General features: G+C 36.0%; 1 protein-coding gene, 1 long non-coding RNA gene, 2 other non-coding genes and 1 pseudogene across 4 annotated transcripts; all 5 read right to left on the bottom strand.

Moving 5' to 3' along the window:
- Window positions 1-5,238: 5,238 nt before the first annotated feature.
- Window positions 5,239-5,416, bottom strand: LOC148802003 (U2 spliceosomal RNA; annotated as a pseudogene).
- Window positions 5,417-6,064: 648 nt separating this feature from the next.
- LOC148802004 (U1 spliceosomal RNA) lies at window positions 6,065-6,224 on the bottom strand. The gene has a single exon (XR_016083245.1). It is a non-coding gene; the product is annotated as a U1 spliceosomal RNA (small nuclear RNA).
- Window positions 6,225-6,851: 627 nt separating this feature from the next.
- Window positions 6,852-8,579, bottom strand: LOC148802005 (uncharacterized). Its single transcript, XR_016082840.1, has 3 exons — window positions 8,396-8,579; window positions 8,200-8,275; window positions 6,852-7,898 (listed from the first exon to the last, which is right to left on the bottom strand). It is a non-coding gene; the product is annotated as an uncharacterized LOC148802005 (long non-coding RNA).
- On the bottom strand, window positions 6,856-7,051 carry LOC148802006 (U2 spliceosomal RNA). Its single transcript, XR_016083203.1, has one exon. It is a non-coding gene; the product is annotated as a U2 spliceosomal RNA (small nuclear RNA).
- Window positions 8,580-16,891: 8,312 nt separating the features above from the next.
- On the bottom strand, window positions 16,892-19,104 carry LOC104595296 (coleoptile phototropism protein 1-like). The gene is made up of 2 exons (XM_010255973.2): window positions 18,177-19,104; window positions 16,892-17,613 (listed from the first exon to the last, which is right to left on the bottom strand). The coding sequence occupies exons 1-2, from the start codon at window positions 18,909-18,911 to the stop codon at window positions 17,074-17,076; spliced, it is 1,275 nt and encodes a 424-aa protein (XP_010254275.1). The 5' UTR covers window positions 18,912-19,104; the 3' UTR covers window positions 16,892-17,073.
- Between the last annotated feature and the right edge of the window lie 2,592 nt (window positions 19,105-21,696).

Consider the following 21,696-nt stretch of genomic DNA (forward strand, 5'->3'; position numbering starts at 1 on the left):
CGTGATCAACACTCCTAATTTCATCTAAATTAATATTTTAATCTCTAATAAATAAAAGTAGTTTAATATCCAAAAAATATTAAAAATTTATAACACAAATACACAATTATTGAAAACATAATGATAATAAAAATAAAATAAATAACTAATAAAAATAAAATAATTACAAAAATACAAAAATACTAAAGAAATATATTAAGTTTGTCAATAAATATTGCAATCTCAAATAATATTAATATCTAATAAATATCAATGAATAAAGTACAACAAAAATACAATAATACAATAAGTATAGTAAATTAAATTTAAAATGTTAAACAACAGTAGTTTAATGTCCAATAGTTATTAAAAATTTTCTGTTAAATAACAAAAAAAATATAGATTTATACATAATTATTGAAAATATACTTATCATAAAAAACTAGAAATAATTGCTGAAAATACAATAAATTTTAATTTTAGTATATTAAATATAGATTAAGATTTTAAAATTATTATTAATGAATATTGTTTTTTTGAAAGTTATTTTTCTATAGTTATTAATTGATATAAGTGAAATTGGTTATTTAAAATAAAATTTAGTTATTTAAATAATATCCTTATTTAAATTCTATAATTTTAATTATTTATTGAATTTAATAATCTATAAAATTATAATTCATTCTATTGTTACATAATTCTATTATGAATTTTGTAAAAATATTATTATTATTAATTTGAATATTATGTTATGATTTTAAATAATTAAATCGTTATTTAAATATTTAAATAATATCTCAAATGTTTATAAATACTCATTATTTGAATTTAAGATATTTAGTTATTGAAATATTTAAATAATTAAATATTTTTCTATATAATGATTTTGTTAGTACTTTATTATTTAAGATATTTAGTTATTGAAATATTGAATAATATTTTATTTTTTAATATTAAATTTCTATTATTTGAATAATCTAAAAAATCTTAATTTATATTGTTAGTACATAATTCCGTGATGAATTTTGTAAAAATATAAAACTATTAAATATATGAATATTATTAAATCTATTATAATTATTTTTTGTGTTTTTAATAAATATTCTAAAGTTTATACTATTATTAAATAATTTAATTATTAATTTTGTAAAAATATTAAATTATTATTAATTTGAATATTATGTTATGATTTTTTTATTTTAAGATTTTTTTTTATTTTATTGCATAATTCCGTTATTTTAACTATTTAAAATATAGTTATGTTAAATATTTTGTTATTTCAAATATTTAGTTATTTAAATATTTAAATAATAAATAAAATATATTAAAAATACTCGTTATTTGAATTTAAGATGTTTAGTTATTGAAATATTTAAATAATTAAATATCTATCTATGTAATTATTTAGATATTTTTAGTATTTTATTATTTAAGATATTTAGTTATTGACATATTGAAATAATATTTTATTTTTAATGTTCAATTTCTATTATTTGTATAACATTTAATTTTAATAATCTAGAAAATCATAATTTATATTTTTAGTACATAATTTTGTGATGAATTTTGTAAAAATATAAAACTATTAATAATATGAATATTATTAAATGTATTATAATTCTTTTTGTGTTTTTAATAAATATTTTAAATTTTATACTATTATTACATAATTTCGTTATTAATTTTGTAAAAATATTAAATTATTTTTAATTTGAATATTATGTTATGATTTTTTTATTTTAAGATTTTTTATTTTATTGCATAATTCCGTTATTTTAACTATTTAAAATATAGTTATGTTAAATATTTCGTTATTTAAAATATTTAGTTATTTAAATATTTAAATAATATATAAAATATATTAAAAATACTCGTTATTTCAATTTAAGATATTTAGTTATTGAAATATTTAAATAATTAAATATTTTCTATATAATTATTGAGCTATTTTTAGTATTTTATTATTTAAGATATTTAGTTATGGAAATATTGAAATAATATTTTATTTTTTTAGTGTTAAATTTCTATTATTTGAATAACATTTAATTTGAATAATCTAGAAAATCATAATTTATATTGTTAGTAAATAATTTCGTGATGAATTTTGTAGAAATATAAAACTATAATAATATGGATATTATTAAATCTTTTATAATTATTTTTTGTGTTTTTAATAAATATTTTAAAGTTATTATATAATTTGTTGAAATATTTAAATAATTCTTAAAATTTTTAATTTAAACTTTCTTTGGAAAGATATAGATAAAAAGTGGCAAAGAGGATAAATAGGAATTAGAGATAATTTGGAGAGAAATTCTCTAGTAAATTAGAGATAAGTTAGGAGATAAATAGGAAATATGATTTAGGAGAAAGTGGGGAGATAGTTTAGGATAAATTTTATGAGAGGAGATTGTTGGGAAAGTGTGGGTGAGAGAGAGAGAGAGATATTTTAGATAAATTTTTATGAGGAAGGAGGGTATCTCATTGGTTCTTTAAAAAATGACATAGAAGAAAAAAATAAAAAAGACAAAAAAAAAGAGAAAATTTCTTCATTGCCTTGTTTTAATATATATATATATATATATATATTAATGGTGAACAGTCTCCCTTCTGTAGGGTTATCCCTGATTCCCTGGTCTACCCCCATTCTAGCTAAGATCTCGATACATCAAGCTGCCACCCTTTCCACAAGGTAGTCTTGATTTGAAATTTGAACATCACCAGAGGACTTATGCTCATCCTGTTGTCCATTTGGCTCAATTCGATAGAAGACATCAATGGTCTCTCCATCTTTGTCAGTCTCCCTTCTACTAGGTACTACAATGTCGATTCTAGGCTCATTCATTTGAGTTTTTGAATGTGCCTCTTTGAGAGTCACTGTTAACTCCTCCATTTTCTCCAGCAATGACCATCCATCCTGCTTCCTCCTCCACCCAGACTTCCTTCCCCTTTAATCTTCTCCCCACTTCTGCAGAAATATTTGGCCCCGCTAAAACTCTGTAAATCCACTCTTATTCAATAGTACGGATTCATTCCAAGTTGCCTAACTCTTAGTATTCTCAGGTAGGGTCTTTGGTCAGACTCTTACCTCTATCAGTGAGTCCCCATCCTTTACTCTTGTAATTTTTTCTAGATAGAGAGAGACGAGAGAGAAGAGAAGAGAAGAGAGAGGAGAGGAGAAGGGAGAGAGAGAGATTCGATTGGGAATCAAAACTATAGCTGGCGGCGCCCAACTTATCTTTTATATTAACTTAATATAACAAATAAGAAAAAATACAACTATGCCCCTGAAGGCACTCCCTACTAACAAACAAATAAGAAGAAAATAAAAGACACTGACTAACTCTCTTTTCTAATTGTACCCTTTCGCCATCGACGAGCTTTGTAGGTCTCAACCCTGCTATCGGGGCCCTTTTTCCTCTTGTAAATCCATTTGCAACCAATTGTTTTTACCCCGAAGGGTGAATCTACTAGAGTTCAGACTCCATTAGCCTCCATTGAGTCCATCTCAGCTCTCATGGAAGCTGATTCCTTCCTTTGTGTGTTTCTGACTTGGCTTTCAAGATCTTTTATTGATACTAACACCAAAACCTTGTTTATGATTCTTTGCTAGACTAGAGATAAACTATTTGTAACTAATTCTATTTTGTATGTCTTCATATTTGGGATTCATACTTTCTAGGTCTAAGTATTTCAGTTTTTTTACCCATCTACTAATTTATACTTTCAAAATTATTGGTAGTTCACAACCAATTTAATTCTTGGATTTTTCTACACTGATTTTCTTATTGCCAAAATCAAGGTTAGATCTGTCATTGTGTAAATCCTATACCCTAATTTTTTTATTGGAAACGATAATTTCATTAAGGAGCGTTTAAAGTACAAAAGTCAATCCCTAGTAGAGGGAGTTGAACAACAAACAAAATACATTACCGCACTGCCCAGTAGGGGTGTCCATGAAAAACCGAAAAACGAAACCAAACCAAACCGAAAAAATCGAACTGCAAAATATGGTTAACCGAACCGATCGGTTTGTTTTCGGTTAACCTACAAAAAACCGACGGTTAACTGAACCAACCGGTATATATTTATATATATTTTTTTAATATGTCACATATTTTCTGTATATTATATATAAATATATATTCATTATATATATAAATATATGCTTATATTATATTTATAATAATCTATTAATAAATATATTATATATTTTTAAAATATTTATAATATATTATATATCATTTATTATTTATAATATAATATTATACATATATATATATAATATATGTTATAAATATAAAAAACCAAAGAACCGAACCGGTGGACCGGTTAACCAGTGGTACCGGTTTGGTTTGCAAAATATGCCCATGGTTTGATTAACCGAACCGTGGACACCCCTACTGCCAAGTACAAACTCTCCCTTGCAGTCCCTTGTTCCGCTAAACCATTAGCTGATCTTCTTGCCCATTTAAAACAATCACCCTTGTTAAACTAATTGTCTATGTGGTCACGCTCCCAAACAACCTGACTGCTTCCCCTCAATTATCAATTGAGAATCACACTATACCCTGAATTTCTCTATTTCAAATTATTGTTTTCAAACCCTAATTTCTCCACGTTAAGACCATCAACCATTTAGACCTAATAACCTACTTTAAGAATCATCCATCATCATCCTCTAAGCCTTAACCCAACTATATGGGGTTAGCTACATGAATCCTGTTTGAAATTTCCTTCATGCTTTATGTGTTTTTTTATCAACCCTGGTACATTGATGTCTTATTTTGATCATTCTCACTTTTAATTGGTGAAAATAATCTATATTCTGGAAACTTTTTTCTGGCTAATATTCTGGACACTTGGATTCTTTTATTCCTTATGATGCTTAGTATTACTTCCTCAAAATATGCAGGCATTCACAGAGCGGCAGTATCCACCAGCTGAAGTGGCCCAGATAATAGATTCTGCTGTTAAAAGCTTGCAGCCATGTTGTTCTCAGAATCTTCCCATTTATGGAGAAATTCGGAAGTGCATGTCAATTGTAAGAAACCAGATATTGGCACTTGTACCAACATAGACTCAACCACCCTACAGTAGTGTCTACTGTGTATATTACAATCATGCTAAGTGAAAAAATTTTGTCGCCTAAATTCTTTTCTTTCCCCCCCCCCCCCAAAAAAAAAAGCTCCAATTGTAGGGATCAATCCAACAATCCTTTCTTGGGGTATTTGGGAAGTCATGTCAGGTACCTTCTTAGAAAGTTAGAAGATATGCCAGATGCCTTAATCTCTCAACCTTCAATTTTCTGAAATTCAATAAGACTCCCTAAAAAACTATTATAAATTAAACACCCCAAACCATGAAACACTCAGATGTTAAACTGATAAGAACAGATACTACACTTGATCTTAGCCAAAAAGGCCGAGAAAGGTATGGATTCATCTGGATCTTCGATCACTTTTTATAGTCCATGCTACCTCTTCGGCTCTTTTCACTAGCCAATGTGGGACTAAAGCCGAGACAACATGGCCTGAGCCTGATCAATCAACACTAAACTCATTTGCTAATAAACCGCCCTGAGGCCTGATCGACCACCCTCTTTCCTCTTGCGTTTTTTTTCTGGGTAGGCAGTCGGCACTCTCGCTTGCCTGTTGAAAAGACTTCGCCAGATCTTTCCAGGACCGAGACAACATGCCCTGAGGCCTGATCAATTGTAAAGCCATGATCATTGATAGCTGTTTCAAAGTAAATTTTCAACTAAGTGTACAAACACAGTTCTCGTAGACGGATCCTATGATCCGGACACCGGAAATGCAGCAGCTATCTTCAATGAATTGAGTAACATCATACATGCAGAAGGACATCAGTGCCGCAGGGCTTCTGGATCGACAAAAGCAGAACGGGTTATCAATGATCATTCTCAATTCTGATGCTCAGTCGTCTAGTAAGGAATAAGTGTAGCAGGATGGAGAAACCTCTGAGAGAGCAGGCTACTCATCTTATTCAGTTACGTATTTTGCATGTCAAAAAGAGACTAACATAATAGATAGAGAAAATGAAAATTTTGAATAAACGAACTGGGTAGGGGCCGCGCGAACGCGTACCCCCGCTGCCACAAATTATGACGTACACTCTCCCACTTGGGAAGATGTTAGGCGGGCACCCCTCCTTTGTGCAATGGAGGTCACCAACCTAGGCTATGGACCTTGTTGATCACCCATTAACCCCGCCCAGGTAAGTATGTTTAATTACCCAATCTTCCACTCTATTTATAATGCTTCGTTTCCTCCGCTGTTAGCTTCCTTAGCCGATGTGGGACATTATACTAACTCCAATTAGACTGTTTAAGCATGTAAAGGCCGCTTTTGCAGTCTGCAGATGGCAAAGTTCTATTAGATTGAGAGCCTCTCAGCTGGTTATTTAATCCCCCGCGTCATGCTTTTTACCCAAGTTTCTCTTCTAGCTTTTGTTTTTGGGTGAAGATAAATTAGTAGATTAAGAACTAACATACAGAGTTTGACACAGACAACAGACAGGAAAACCATTCCTCCCCAACCTCAGAACAAGCTCGGCTTGAGTTTAACAGTCTGTTTCGTCGATTCATGTATCGGAAAGCTTGAAGCTTAACACAGCCCAACTATAAGCCAAGAAAAGCATTGCCAAGGCTCCCAGGATAACTCTATTACCTGCACAGGAAGTCAGGAACACTACTGAGATTTGTCTGGGTTACCGAATCAATTGAATCACTAGACAGTTTCTTTAGACGCGAGAGTCGAAACAACCATTCGTACCGTCAGTGACATAACATATCTCAATCGAAAAGAAAACCATTTAAAGAAAAGAAAATAGATACAATTCTTATACATTGATTTGGTGGGGTGCGCCAGGCCCGTACAGTAGTGCAACGCATGGGCGACGCGCGAGATCCCCAGTAGCAAGCTACTGTAGTGGGTTCTCCCCCTAAAAAGATTAATTTAATATCATGTGGACCGATGGTCCACGTATCAGATATTAAACTGATAAGAACAGATACTACACTTGATCTTAGCCAAAAGGCCGAGAAAGGTATGATTTGTTTACTGTCTTCCATCACTATTTATAGTCCGCGCTACCTCCTCGATTCTTTTCACCATCCGATGTGGGATTATATATCCAATAGCCTGTGGTCACTCGTCATTGTTCCCTGTTTGGATCTTTGAAATCCATCACGGGTCCTATAGATAATCAATTCCATTGAGATAGAAACCAGCTTGTACACAAAGTTACAAACTCTTAAAGGCAAAATCGTACACATGATACCTCAATCAAATAGTTAAATGTCCTCTCTTTGATTGTGATTATCCAATCCTGTGCTGTGTTTTGGGAATTGGGGTTTGCCTCTTTCTGTTTGTCTTTCAATCCTCTCTCATTCTCGTCTTCTTGAACGGAACGGGAAGAGCCTGCTTGCTCACGTCGGCTCTGAGCGGCTACCTTTCTCCTCCGAGGTGATGCAACCAGGACAAAGCCTCCGACGCTTAACTTTCTCGTCCGGACTTTCAGCTCAGGGATTGTCATCTCGAATCAGGCATCGATGGAGAAGAAATGGGAATGAACGAAGAGGGAGAGAGATCATTCCATGAAGTCAAGAAGAGCAGCTCGATATGTCTGTAATTTATCATCCTTGACGCATTCTATCCCTCCATTGATTAAGGGGATGCAAAAAAGTGAAAAACCAAATCAAGATCTGGAGCTCTCTCTCGATAGGCAAGATCAGATCGGTTCAGAATCGAAGGGATTTTCCTTTGAATCCACCCCATAAGCTGCCACGTCAAAAGTGGATTATGGGTTACCGACTGCACCACAATCCCCAGAAACGATTCCCCCCTCGGACTGTTCTTCCTCTTCCCAAAACATACTCCCTCTGCTGCTCTGAAAATCTAATAATATTCAACACAGAAAGGAAAAAAAGAACAAATTAATTTATAAAACCACAGCGGAAAATTACAAATAAATGTCAGTCGTCAGTCCTCCTTCTGTGGGTGTGTGGGAGGTGGTTTGGAAATGTTCATGTCAACTACAAGACCAGAAATTGAAAAATAAAAAATAATTGTAAGGATCAAAAGAGAACAGAAAACGGCGAACTTCGCTCTGGTTTTAGAATTTAGAGCGCCAAGACAAAAGAAAGCATCCGGCGTCAATGCTGAACAATTCAAGAAACAAACCCGAACTCAGACTGACCCGAAAAATACGAAACATCCAAACGATCGATCATCCCGTTTCTCCTTTCTTTTACACCCTTCAGAGTTAGAATCACCTGTATGTAAAGATCAAAAGTTATACAATCATCCTTACAACTTATGTGAACTTAATTAAAGGATCTAATAAGTAGAAATTAGGAGAAAAACGAAAGTGGAAAGCGGGTGTCAGATCGAACCATATCAATCCGAGGCTCCGAGAAGAATTTGTGAACTCATGTAACTGTCACCTTAAAAAAACAAGGCGACCCCTCCACAGATTACAAACAGGCCCAAAAAAGGTTCTGCCCACTAACTCCTTGCTTTGCTAAAATATCAACCATTGCATAGCTGATCTCCTACTCCATTTAAACCTGACTTCAAGCTCCCACTATCATATAATAAATATAATACATTAGTATATATGTACCAAGAAATTAGTACATAATAGAAATTACCAGAAATTAATAGAAATTATATAATAGAACTAATTTCCACTAATTGGCTAATAAACTACCATATAATAAGTATAAAAAATAAGTATATATTGACCAAGAATTCTAATAAATTAGTATAATAGAAATTAACAGAAATTGGTAGAACTTAGCCAAAAATAACCACTAATTTTCATAAAATACGATAAAATAAATGAAATTAGTATAACTTTATAATGTAAAACCAATTCAGGGTCTTTTCCACATCTTTCACAGATATTAGATTCTCCTAACCCTCTTTTGGAAAGGTTTTCTTTTATTGCTATTCCCTCTACACAACATCTCCATATGAAGTGTTTTAGGTTCAGTTGGCAAGCTCCACACAAGATTCCAGAATTTGTTACTTTGCATGAGTTCTAAATTTTCTTCTTGCATTTGTCTGGCCAGAAAATAAGCTGATTTTACTAAGAACTTTCCATTTTTTCTACCTAACCAGATTAGTTTATCATTCCATGGGTTAATTGGGATATCCAACTCCAAAATTTTTTGGGCATATGCTGGAGGAATAATGGAGTTTATGAGATCAGAATTCCAGCTTCTATTTTCCTGGTTGATTAGGTCAGGCACTAGAAGGTTTTCCCAATCTTTTTGTCTTGGACCCATTAATTTAAAACCTTTTATATTTGGGATTCACGGGTCATCCCAAATTTTAATAGTTAATCTATTACCCACTTTCCAGCAAATACCTTTTTCTAATACTTTCTTTCCCTCCAAGATGCTCCTCCAACCCCATGAGGGCTGGCTTTTCAACTTAGCATGGGTGAAATGATGTTCAGGGTATTACTTTGCTTTTAACACTCTTGCCCACAAGCTTGTTGAATCAGTACAAAGCCTCCTCACTAGTTTAGATAAAAGAGCAAGATTAAAAGATCTAGAGTCCCTAAAACCTAACCCCTCATTTGATTTACTTTTATAGATCTGCTTCCGGTTAATCCATCTTATCTTCCTTTTGTCCTCATTGTCTCCCCACCAAATTTTTTTTTGGCTTTTAGTCAAAGAGTTACAAATGCTATTACAGTACTATAGACAGACTTCATAAGGATCTCCTTTCCTGTTTGAGATAGGAGATCCTCTCCAACCTTTGAACCTTTCTTTTTTTTTGTTCTCTTTTTCTCTTTCATAGATAGACAAAAAAAATGTTGTGTTATCATTGTAATTGATTCTTTCTAAAGCAGATTAGAAAAAAAAATGTTCCCGTGCCCATTGCTTATTGGCTTGTCAGGTTGGGAATCTAATAAGAAACTGCAAGATTGTGTCTGAAAATTGAAATTCCTTTCACAATCTCGCCATCTTTGACATAACTAAAGCTCCATAGCTTCTTCCCTTGCCAAGTGGCAACCATGAAAATAGAACAGTGGACTTATTAAGTTGGGCAAGCAGCGGTGGTACTCCTCATCTACCATGAGATCTTCCAGTGCTTTAACACAGAATCAGGCCGGTGTATAAGAACAGAGACTATGGATTGAAGAAGTTAAGTTAGCTTCTATTCAATGTCAAATTTATAGTTGATTACATGTACAAGTGTTCAAGAGACAACTATAATAACCGTCTCTAATGACAGTTGTAGTAACCGTTCACACAAATTCAACATGTGTCTAATAGGCCCCCTCAAGTTGGAGCATGGGGTGGAACAATGCCCAACTTGGGAGTGAGAAGATGAAAGGAATCCCGTCCTAAGGCTTTTGTGAAGATATCGGTTGGTTGCAGATGTGATGGAATGTAAGCAGTAGTAATGTCGTGGGACTGAAGGTGTTGTCTGACATAATGGCAATCTATTTTGATATGTTTGGTGTGCATGTGAAAAACGGGGTTGGCTGCTTTGTGGAGAGCTACTTTGTTATCACAGAATAGTTGCATTGGTTGGGAATGAGTGAGGCCCAAATCATGAAAAAGAAGTTTGAGCCAAATAAGCTCACTAGTAGCAGTAGCCATGGTCCAGTATTTAGCTTCGACAAACGAGCGTGAAACCGTTGATTGTTTCTTGGTTTTCCACGACAAGGGGGAAGAACCGAGAGTAGTAAAATATCCAATGGTGGATCGCCGAGTAGACGGGCACCTAGCCCAATCAGAGTCACAATAGGCTCGTATGGAAAGATCACAAGACAATGATAGAAGGATACCGTGGTCTGGAGAAGATTTCAGATAACGGAGGATGAGCATGGCTGCATCCAAATGTTGTTGTCGTGGATTGCCCATAAATTGGCTGAGTATATGGACTGAGTAATAGATTTCTGGTTTGGTAATGGTCAAGTATATCAATCGACCGACCAACCGTCTATACTAATTTTGGATTGGTTATGGGAGATCCAGAATCTGGTCCAAGATGATATTGTTGCTGAATAGGAAAGGCACTTGGTTTAGACCCAAGAATACCAGCTTCTTTGAGGATGTCAGGGTGTATTTTCGCTGGTTGAGAAGAATTCCTTCTTTGGAACAAGAAACCTCAATTCCTAGAAAGTAACTTAGGGGCCCAATGTCTTTTATAGGAAAGCAGCTACTAAGATGTCTCTTGAGTGCTGAGATGTTGGTTGGGTCTAGACCTGTTCATGGGCTGGGCCGGGCCAGGCTCGGGCTGGGCTTTGACTCTTTATTAACAAAAAAATGTTAGGCCCGAGCCCGAGCTCAGCCCGACCAACGGGCCTACAACTTGGGCCCGAGCCCAACCCTGATAAAAAGCCCGAAGCCCGACCTAATAAAAGAAATTTGAATTTTTCCCTATTCAAATGGACATTTTCTATTTTAATTTAGATGTTTTTTCCCCTATTTAAATGAACAATGGGACTACAAGTGAATCAACAACATTCTCAAATAAAAAATTTTATTCAAATGGACATCACATAGGGTTTTTACTTAGGTTTAACTATAGGTCGGGCTGGGCCGGGCTCGGGCCGAGCTATTTTGGCAAAGCCCGAGCCTGGCTCGAATTTGATGCGGGCCGGGCTTTTTGGCCCGAAGTTAAGCCCGCGGGCCAAAAAGCCTGTTCAAGCCCGTTTGGGGGCCGGGCCGGGTCGACCCGTCGGGCCACTCGACCCATGAACAGGTCTAGTTGGGTCATCACCCACAATTAGTAGATCATCCACATATGCCAAGACAGCCATGAAACTCCCAAATTGGCGCAAAGTGAAGAGTGAATGGTCAGTAGAGGATTGAACAAATCCACGTAGTTTGGGGGCATTAGACCCCTGGGTCGGGCTTTTACTCTTCATAAACATGATTTTGTTAGGCCCGAGCTCAAGCCCGGCCCAACCAACGGGCCTATAACATGGTATAATTACTTACTATTATTGATAAATATTGTTAATAACGTTCTGACAACCGATGGTTCGACCGTCCAATTCGAACGGATGGCCCGTTCTAACAACAAAAATTACAAGCAAAAAATTATGGAACCATTATGGCCATCGATTTTTGGATCGATGATTCGATCGTCCGAATTGAACGAATAACCCATTCTGACAACGACGAAAATTATAGGCAAAAAATTGTGTGTGTGAGATCCATTAAGCAGTACCATACGTGTTATGTCATTCGAGCGTATGACTCATACGACCCGAAAATGGAACCGTTCTGGCCATTGGTTTTCGGGTTGACAATTCGACCGTCTGGTTTGAATGGATGGCCCGTTTTGACAACAAAATTAAAAATAAAAAATAAAAAAACGGCCCAAAACCATTGAATGGGTCAATGGGTTAACGGTTTGACAACTTGGGTCAATGGGTCGTTGACTAATTCAACGGTTTTTGTCCAGGGACCGGGATTGGGGTAAAACGGAACTGGTTGCCTGGACAGTACCCAATTTGAAAAAAAAAACAGACGACCCGTTCTGACAAAAAATTGAGTGTCTGAAGTCCATTAAGCAGTACCATATGTGTTATGTCATTTGAGTGTGTGACTCATACGACCTGAAGACGAAACTGTTATGGCCATTAGTTTTCGGGTTGACGGTTCGACTGTTCGGTTCGAAAGGATGGCCTATTCTGACAACAAAAAAAAATGACCAAAAACCATTGGACGGGTCAATGGTTCGACCGTTGGGTCAATGGGTTATTGATCGATTCAATGATTTTTGGCTAGGGGCTGAGATTATGATAAAGCAGAACTGGTTGCTTGGATGGTTCCCAATGTAAAAGAATAAAAAAGGCCAAAAACCATTGAACGGGTCAATGGTTCGACCACTTGAGTCAACGGATCGTTGACCGATTCAATAGTTTTTGGCCAAAGACCGGGTGAACGGATCAACGGGTTGACGGTTCCTTTCCAACTCCTACGAAGCAGGGTCCCTCCGCTACTATCTATTTATTTAAATAACACCTTAAAGCTTAAATTTTGATAATATAACCTTAATGGAAATGATAATGAAATACTAAATAGTTTTTTTTTTGTAAAAAATATTAAATTAGTTAAATGCTAATACTTAAATATTTTAATTAATATTATCTATATATTATATTTGAAATTCACCACTTCAAATATAAAACATTATAGAAATTATAAAAAATTAAGAAAACCTTATCTTATATATATATATATATATATATATATATAAATGGGTGCTCTCTGCATCTAGGAAATGGAATTTACTCGTGCGAGCACCCATTTCCTATAGATAATAATAATCTTAATTACTGATTATTACATTAATTTAATAAATATAATTAATAATTACTGATATATATTTTTAATAACTAGATATTTACATAAATTTTACTTTAAATTAAAATTATAAATATTGTTATTAAAAAATACTGTTAACAAATTTAGTAACCCAGTTTTAATAATTACTGATTATTATAATAATTTAATAAATATATAATTAGTGATTATAATTAATAATTACTATTATTATAAATATTGTTAATAAAAAGATATTTACTTTACTTTTACTTTAAATTAAAATTATAAATACTATTAATAAATTTAGTAATTATTGTTATATTAAAAATAATTAAAAATGTTATTAAAAGTATTGTTATTGATTATTTAATAAAATATTATAATTACCGACTATTACTGATAAATACTGTTAATTTAATTTAATTTTGGTAATTATTAATTTAATGAATATTGTTAATAAGTCATATTCAAAAATTTAATAAAACTGTTATATTAAAGATAACTAAATAATATTATTAAAACTACCATTAATGATTATTTAATTAAATAGTATAATTACTGTTGTTAATAACATTTTGACAACCGATAGATCCATCGTCCGGTTCAAACGGATGTCCCATTTTGACAACAAAAATTACAAGCAAAAAATTACGAAACCATTATGGCCACCAATTTTCGGGTCAACGATTCGATCATCCGGTTCGAACGAATAGTCCGTTCTGACAACAAAAATTATAGGCAAAAAATTGAGTTTGTGAGGTCCATTAAGTAGTATCATATGTGTTATGTCATTCGAGCGTGTGACTCATACGACCCAGAAACGGAACCATTATGGCCATCGGTTTTTGGATCGACGGTTTAACCGTTTGGTTCGAATGGACAGTTCGATCGTTCGGTTCGAACAAACGACCCATTATGATAATAAAAATTGCAGGCAAAATATTGAGTATGTGAGGTCCATTGAGCAATATCATACATGTTATGTCATTCGAGTGTGTGACTCATACGACCCGAAAATGGAACCGTTTTGGCCCCGATTTTTGGGTCGATGATTCAACCATTCGGTTCGAACGGATGACCCATTCAAACAAACAAAATAAAAAAAATAAAAAAAAAACAACCAAAAACCATTGAACGGGTCAACGGGTTGACAATTCAACCACTTAAGTCAATGGGTCGTTGACCGATTCAACGGTTTTTGGCCAGGGATCGGGATTGAGGTAAAGTGGAACTGGCTGCCTGGATGGTTCCCAATTAAAAAAAAAAATAACGGGTGACCCATTCTAACAACAAAAATTACAGGCAAAAAATTGAGTGTGTGAGGTCCATTGAGCAGTACCATATGTGTCATGTCATTCGAGCGTGTGACTCATACAACCTGAAAAACGGAATTGTTATGGCCATTGGTTTTTAGGTCAACGGTTCGACTTTTCAGTTAAAATAGATGGCCCGTTTTGACAATAAAAATTTTTATGTATATATTAGTATAAAATACAAAAACCTCCCCTAGGTTTTCTGACTATCATAAAAACCTCCCCTATATTTTTTAGAAAATATACAACTACCTCCCTTCCTAGACAAAAAATCCAACTTAATGTTTTTGTTTTTTTTTTAAATAACTATTTTGCCCTTATATCTATTTATTTAAATGTAGATATATTAAAATATCCTCCAAAACACTGTTCATTTTCAAAATGTCTATTTGCCCTTAATTAAAATATCCACGACACATCACTCCTGGAGTAGCGGAAGCAAGGGAATCATCCCAGATTGCAACCTCTCCATGGATTGGCCAGTGGGGGCCTCACCACCAAACTGCAACCTCTCAGTAGGATGGCTACTAGCTAGTCGACCTCACATCTACCTTGCTCTGTCTCCACTCCATCGATTGAACAGAGTGAGAAGCAGGACCGTCCTCACTCGCAGGTCGCAACAGAAGAAAAAGGCGGGAAAAGATCACTACAAGGAAGGCCATTGCCCGTTGGAGTTAAATACATATTCCAATCTAATGGCATGAGAGTTTGTAGTTCCTCCCCTCACTAAAAAGGAAGGCGGCTTCTTACTTTACAAAAAAGGAGCCATGCGCTCAAACCTTCACAAAAAAGGAGAGTGTGTGGCTCCTCCCAATCTAATTGCTCAGACCTCTCACGAAAAAGGTTGGAGTCAAAAGAAAAACAGTAAAAAAATTGGAACTAATACCTGCCTAAAAAAGGTTTAAGCAAGGAAGGAACTGGGAGCAGGGATGTCTGAAACCAGAAACAATGGAAAGAGAAGTAGAAGGATGAAGAATCGGAAGGTGGATTTCAGAAGCGTGCAGGAGGAAATCATCTTCCTAATCTTTGTGTAGTAAAGAAAATGACTTAGAAATTGAGTTCTAAATGGTTAAATCAATCTATTGCTTAACCAATCCTTCAAGCTTTGGCTGGAAAAAGCTCTTCATCTTCTTCAACGTTGAAGGATATCCAACGATGAGTTTCTTGTGAAACCCAGGACCAATGGAGTACGTATGTGGAACCCAGAATTGGAGATCTCTTCTTCTCTTAACGCTTTTCCTTAGTCCTCACTTGGTGCTTGTTCGAACCTCTGTTCCACCATTTGCACATCAGGGAAAGAAGATGACAGGAAAAAAAATATTTTTTTCTACAAGTTTTAGTCACATTTTAAGATGACGTGATGAATTGTTATTGGAGGTTGCATGCAGGTGGATTGAAGGGTCCATATAATGCATCAGAGAGAGAGAGAGAGAGGCTCTAGTTCTTAGTTCTCGAGAAGAAAATGAATAGTATTTTGGGGAGTATTTAAATAGATAGACATAAGGGTAAAATAGGCATTTAAAAAAACAAACACATTAGATTGGCTTTTTTGTGTAGGAATGGAGGTAGTTGCAAATTTTTTAAGAAGTACAGGGGAGATTTTTGTTAAAATGAAAACACAAGGGAGGTTTTTATGATTGCCAGAAAACTCATGGGAGGTTTTTGTATTTTACCCTATATAATAAGATTTGTGCACATTCTCCAAGCTAATTTGGTTAGCATGGTGAGTTACCCAATTAGCCCATCTCATTGACATCCCAATTAGGGGTGCAAGTTTTAACAAATTCTTCACCCAACCCGACCTAAGTTGAACCCATTATCCCAACCTAATAATTTATAATTTCCTGTGTAGTAGCTTTAAATAATTAAATGGGATCGTATTCAATTATGGCCCCGTTCGCTTTTTGGTAAGTTATTTACCCAGGTAAATGCACTTACCCAGTTAAGTGTTTCTAGGAAAGATTTATCCGAGTAGGTGCATTTACCCATGTTCTTTTATTTCCCATGCAAATAAGACAATGACCATTTTAGCCATAAAAATCTATTATTATAAGGGGCATTTTTGTCCCATTCAAGTGTTGGCAGCTTCCCCAAAGGTGAAAAATTTATTTACCCACTTAGGAAATGAGTATCACTTACCTTGTTCCCACATAAATCTAAAAAAAGATCATGAGATTCTTGATCAATGGAAATCAAAATCCCATTTACCAACTTTCCCCTCTCAAAATCCCAGTGTACAGGCTTCAATTCATATTGACTATGTGCCCATAAATAATAACAAGAAATGTGATCTGCACTCAGCACTATCATGATCCTTGTTTCTACATAACAAGAGTGTAGGAATCTATCTTATTGATTAAATTACAAAGGAGAAAATAAAAAGCAGAAAAGATCAACTAAGATAAACATAATTAGCAATAAGTAAGTGACAGTAACTCATCTTTCACCAAGTCTGCATCAAGACATGGATTTCCTCCACTTGGGAGTGATTCTTCCTTGCACCAGCTTCGTCTTCATATCCATAGGCGTTCGACGTTCAAACCCCACTTCGCCTTCACCCTCAACCTCCTCATCCTTCTCCCCAACGCTTCCAGGTTTGAATAGAGGCATTCCTAACTTCCTCCACTTAAAGAAGCTCTTCTTCTTCTCCATGAGCCTATCTATCTGTGCTTGCATGGAGTTGCACTGCCTCTGAAGCCTAAGAACGTCCTCGCGCAACCTCTTTATCTCTATCTGCTGAGCAGTCATGTCGCGCTTTGACATGCAGCGCGCTGGAGGCTCAACTGCAGGGTTTGGGCTTCTGGGTCCACTAAACGAGCTGCTCCAATCAAGATGCCGGTTGATCTTTGTGTGTTCAGAGAAGAGCACTTGGATTACAGCCCGCACAGGCAAGCGGTCGTTCTGCGCAGCATGGAGTGATGCATCTGGAGACAGTTTTCGGCTGTCAATCAATCTACAGAGGCTCTTCCTTTCTTGCTTGGACAAGCTTGGGTGTGCCTGCAAAGGTTTCAATTCTGTCGTAAACTTGTATCTATATATGGTGCTATCAAGCCTACTCTGAATAATCATGGCTTCCTAGAGGATCTGATGGTAGTTTAGTTACAGAACAATAATCGCTACTCCCAGTTCCCCTAAAAAGTTTCTTTGTTTTCTTGAGCTGGGAACAAATTCTGTAGCTAATTATGGGTAAATTTGTTTGGGATACTGAAATGGGCTACAAACAGGGGAAGGGGAGAAAAGGAAGAACTCTTCATTACTAAAAACAAGAAAGGAAAAGGATAAACCGCATTTGTTGGTTAGTTTCTTCTGAAAGAAAATTTACCAAAACAAATGTAAGAAGATCTGATCCAAGGGAAGATTGATTCAGTCACCCAGGCACCCACCAGCTTGTAACTTGTGCAGCATGGTTGGTTGGACCCACTGAACTGAAAATAAAGTTCTGACTTCTGACCATTAAGCCCGATTATTTTTTGCAGTAACAGTTGGGTTGGGACTTTGGTATCACTTAATTAGCTCTCGCATCGCATTAGGTTCTAAGTTGTAACAGTTGGGTCACTTACTCGCAGATAAGTATCGACGGCTCGATACAACCCATCATCCATTGCACGGGCATGGCTGGGGAGAGCTCCGGCAAGAGCAGTGAACTCAGGCAATGTCAAATTGGCATCCACGGCAGCTTCTGCAAGGTAGCTATCAACAAGCTTGGCCACCTTGACCAGAGCGGCTCCACTCTTGGCTGCTTCATCCAAATTGACGAACAACCTGACCAACCGGAGAACGAGCTCAACATCTAGCAAGGTGCCACAGGTGTGACTGAAGGCCGGAATCATGAGCTCCTTGAGTGAGGCCTGGTCAAGCTGGCACGATATCCTCTTCTCGAGCTCGGCACGGTAGGCAGGCTCAATTCCAACCATGTTACCAATGCGGAGGAGTCGCAGCAGGAAATTGCATGGAACAGAGTCTTTCTCAGGCGGGAGAATTCCAGCCAAAGTCTCAACGAAGAACCTCTTCTTCATCCATGAAGCAGTGACGCTCTCCGGTGATTCCTCAAAGTGAGTGAGACCCTTGCTGTTGGCGTCGTCGCCTGACAAGTCTGGGAGCCACTTGGAGGCATAGTGGGCTATGATTGAACCGATGAGATCAGGACGTACCCCTTTGGCCTTAATGCCAGAAAGGGTTTTGACAAAGTAATCCATGTCAAGGATACAGGCATCGTCGAACCAATATTCTACTCCGAACTCTGTTGCTGGCTTACCCTTCATGTCATCAGAATCCGGCAACTTCATGTTCTTCATTCCGGTGTAGCAGTAGAACTTGTTGGTTAATTTACAGATAGCGATCGAGGACTAGACAACACTAGGGTAGAAAAAGGTGAGGCTCCAGACACCCTATCTCTGCTGGAGGGTCATCAGCCAGAATTAATGACTGAAATACCCCACATATTCTACTACATCTACAGGCCACATGGTATGCTGTTTTCACACAAATGAAATGGCTAATTTGGAATTGTATATATAGTTTTTCTTTACCGTTGCAACTTGGAAGAATGGGATGAAAAGTTGAGAACAAAAACAATGGATAGAGTACTAGAGAGAGAGAGTAGTTTTTATTTTTACAGTGCTTTCTGTTCATGTCCTTGTCATCCTTGGGTATTGTTGCAATGTAATTTTGTTCTCTAGAGAGTAGAGACCTCTCTCTCTCTCCTCTGTGTGTGTGTTTCTGACTTTTTCCCTAGTACCCAAATTGTTTCGGAATCCCTATTGTGTCACACGTGATTGAATGTGTATAATAAAGAGGTGAATGCTGGTAATGTTCAGAGATTAAGATAAAAAATATCAGAGAGTCTCACTACTCAGAACTGGTTCAATAGCTGCACATGTTTAATTGGTTGCAGCAGCCATCAAATCACAAAATAGTTGATAATTTTACCAATCTGACCATTAACATTAACTTGATGGAAGATGATCATCTCAGAGCCATAAACCCAAGTGTTGCTCATGGTCATGGATATCAGACGGTTTGCTCAACAAAACAACGAAGACTTGTAAGCTATTCACTGTGAAGACTGAAGATCAACTGAACTTTCCATGTCCAAAATGGGCAAAAGGGCCGGCGGTACACACCGCAAACAAAACGTACTTTTCTATGAAACTCCAACCACCTCCACGTGAACATGGATTTGTCTCAGTAGTCAGTACTGCTAGCTTGTGCTTAGGGGCAGGATCTCCAAAATGGACCATTAATTAATAGGTGGGTTGCATTGCAATTTGCAAGACCACTTTGTATGGGCCATGCATGGGGTCTATATCTGGTCTGGCCCCATCTTTTAAGCTGTTTCCAACTGCAGACCATCTCAGCAGGGTTCAGCCTCAGCCCACTGGCCTGGCCCTATGTTGGGCATGAATGAAGCTAAGAGCCTAAGATGGCCCATTACAGCCAGGGCCAAGACAGAACCAGTCCATGGGCTAGACCTAGAACCTTCTACCTGTCAAAGTGGGTCCTCACTCCTCATCTATGAGTCCAGTCCAGTTGGGTCCCCACACAATGTCCAAAAGTCTCTGCTAGCTAGAAGGAATAAGACGCAGCGGTAAGCTTCGACTTTCGAGTATGGGCAAAGAATAAAAATTAAGAACTGATGCGTAGAGAAAAGGACATGCACAGAGTATGACAAGCTTTTGAGAACGATCAAAAAGTTTTGCATGCCAAAATATGGAAACAAGGAGGGTAAAACAGTACCACTCCCCTTTCCCTTTGTCAATTACCATTTGTAATTTTGCAGGTTTTTTTTTTTTTTTTAATATTCAGAAATTTACCAAAGGTTTAAAGTATCGATACCTATCACATTGTATTTTATATATTGTATCATATCCGTATGGCAAGTCGTCAAAAATTCTAAATACCGAAAGTTAGGGGATATTGACGGCTTCAACCCTTAATATCCATCTTACCGGACCTGGATTACATTTGAACCCACATGGTGATTATCTCATAAATGGAATGGAAAATCACAAGTCATGTAGAGAACCCCATATACTTGGAATAAGGCTTAGATGTAAGGATGGCAATTTTCCTGTAATGGGGCCCCGCCTATTCCCAAATTGGGCAGGTTTTTTTTCAATCTTAAACGGGAATGGGGCAGTTCGAATTCACCTTAAACTCAGTGGTAAATTATTAAAATATATTTAAGTTTAATATTAATTTCTAAAATATCTTTAAATTTTATCAAATTTCTTAAAACCTTTAAGGTCCAATAATTTAATGTTTAAAATACCTCTAAATTTTCATAATCCATTGTTTAAAATATCCTTAAATTTTCATTATATAGTTTCCAAAACACCCCAAATATGATTCATTTTTAGGTGTTGACTCGGGGTGGGGAAAATTCAGGGATTCCCTATCCCCAATAAAGAGGAGATGCCTTGCCCCGCCACTCGGGACAGGGCAAGGGATTTTGGATATGGGGCGGGGACGGGGAAGGGGTGCCCCACCCCAAACACGCCCCATTGCCATTCCTACTTAGATGATGATGAAAGGATAATAAGAAAACTGTAGATTTTATGGATTTGATTTGTGGTAATGGTGGTGGTGGTGTGGTGTGATGTGATGATGTAGTTTATGAGATGTGACAAACCATTATGTGTTAAAAATAAAACTTTTGACCCTTTCATTCAGAAAAAAAAAGAAAAGAAAAAAGAAAATCCCCTTCTTGAATGAAGAATGGACACAAGCATTGTATTGAGCATTTGAAAGGTTTTTTATTGGGTTCTATATGGAAAGACATCGGGAAAACTTTATGCCTTGTTTGTTTGGCGGATTCTAGTAGGGGGGAAGTCGGTAATCCCATTGACCAATTCTCCCACATTCTTTTTGAGGATTTAGGTGGGATCCAAGCTAAATATGTTTTCCTCAAGTATCGCTTACTTGGGTTGGTGTTACCTTTCTCCTACCACCAAAAATACCCATTAAAACAATATAATCCAAAAAAATATAAATTTGAGTTCAAGGATAAAAATGACAAAAGATTGAACATTAACCACTTACCACGAAAAATGGGCGAGGTAAAAGAATATGGAAAAATTG

The sequence above is a fragment of the Nelumbo nucifera genome, chromosome 2 (genome assembly GCF_055504915.1).
Source record: "Nelumbo nucifera cultivar China Antique chromosome 2, China Antique-T2T, whole genome shotgun sequence".
NCBI classification, from domain to species: Eukaryota; Viridiplantae; Streptophyta; class Magnoliopsida; order Proteales; family Nelumbonaceae; genus Nelumbo; species Nelumbo nucifera.

Coding starts and splice junctions, on each gene's coding strand:
- LOC104595296 (XM_010255973.2), bottom strand. CDS start 18,911: ATGAAGAACATGAAGTTGCCGGATTCTGATGACATGAAGGGTAAGCCA. Junction 17,614..18,176: donor CCGTCGATACTTATCTGCGA/GTAAGTGACCCA, acceptor AAACCTTTGCAG/GCACACCCAAGCTTGTCCAA.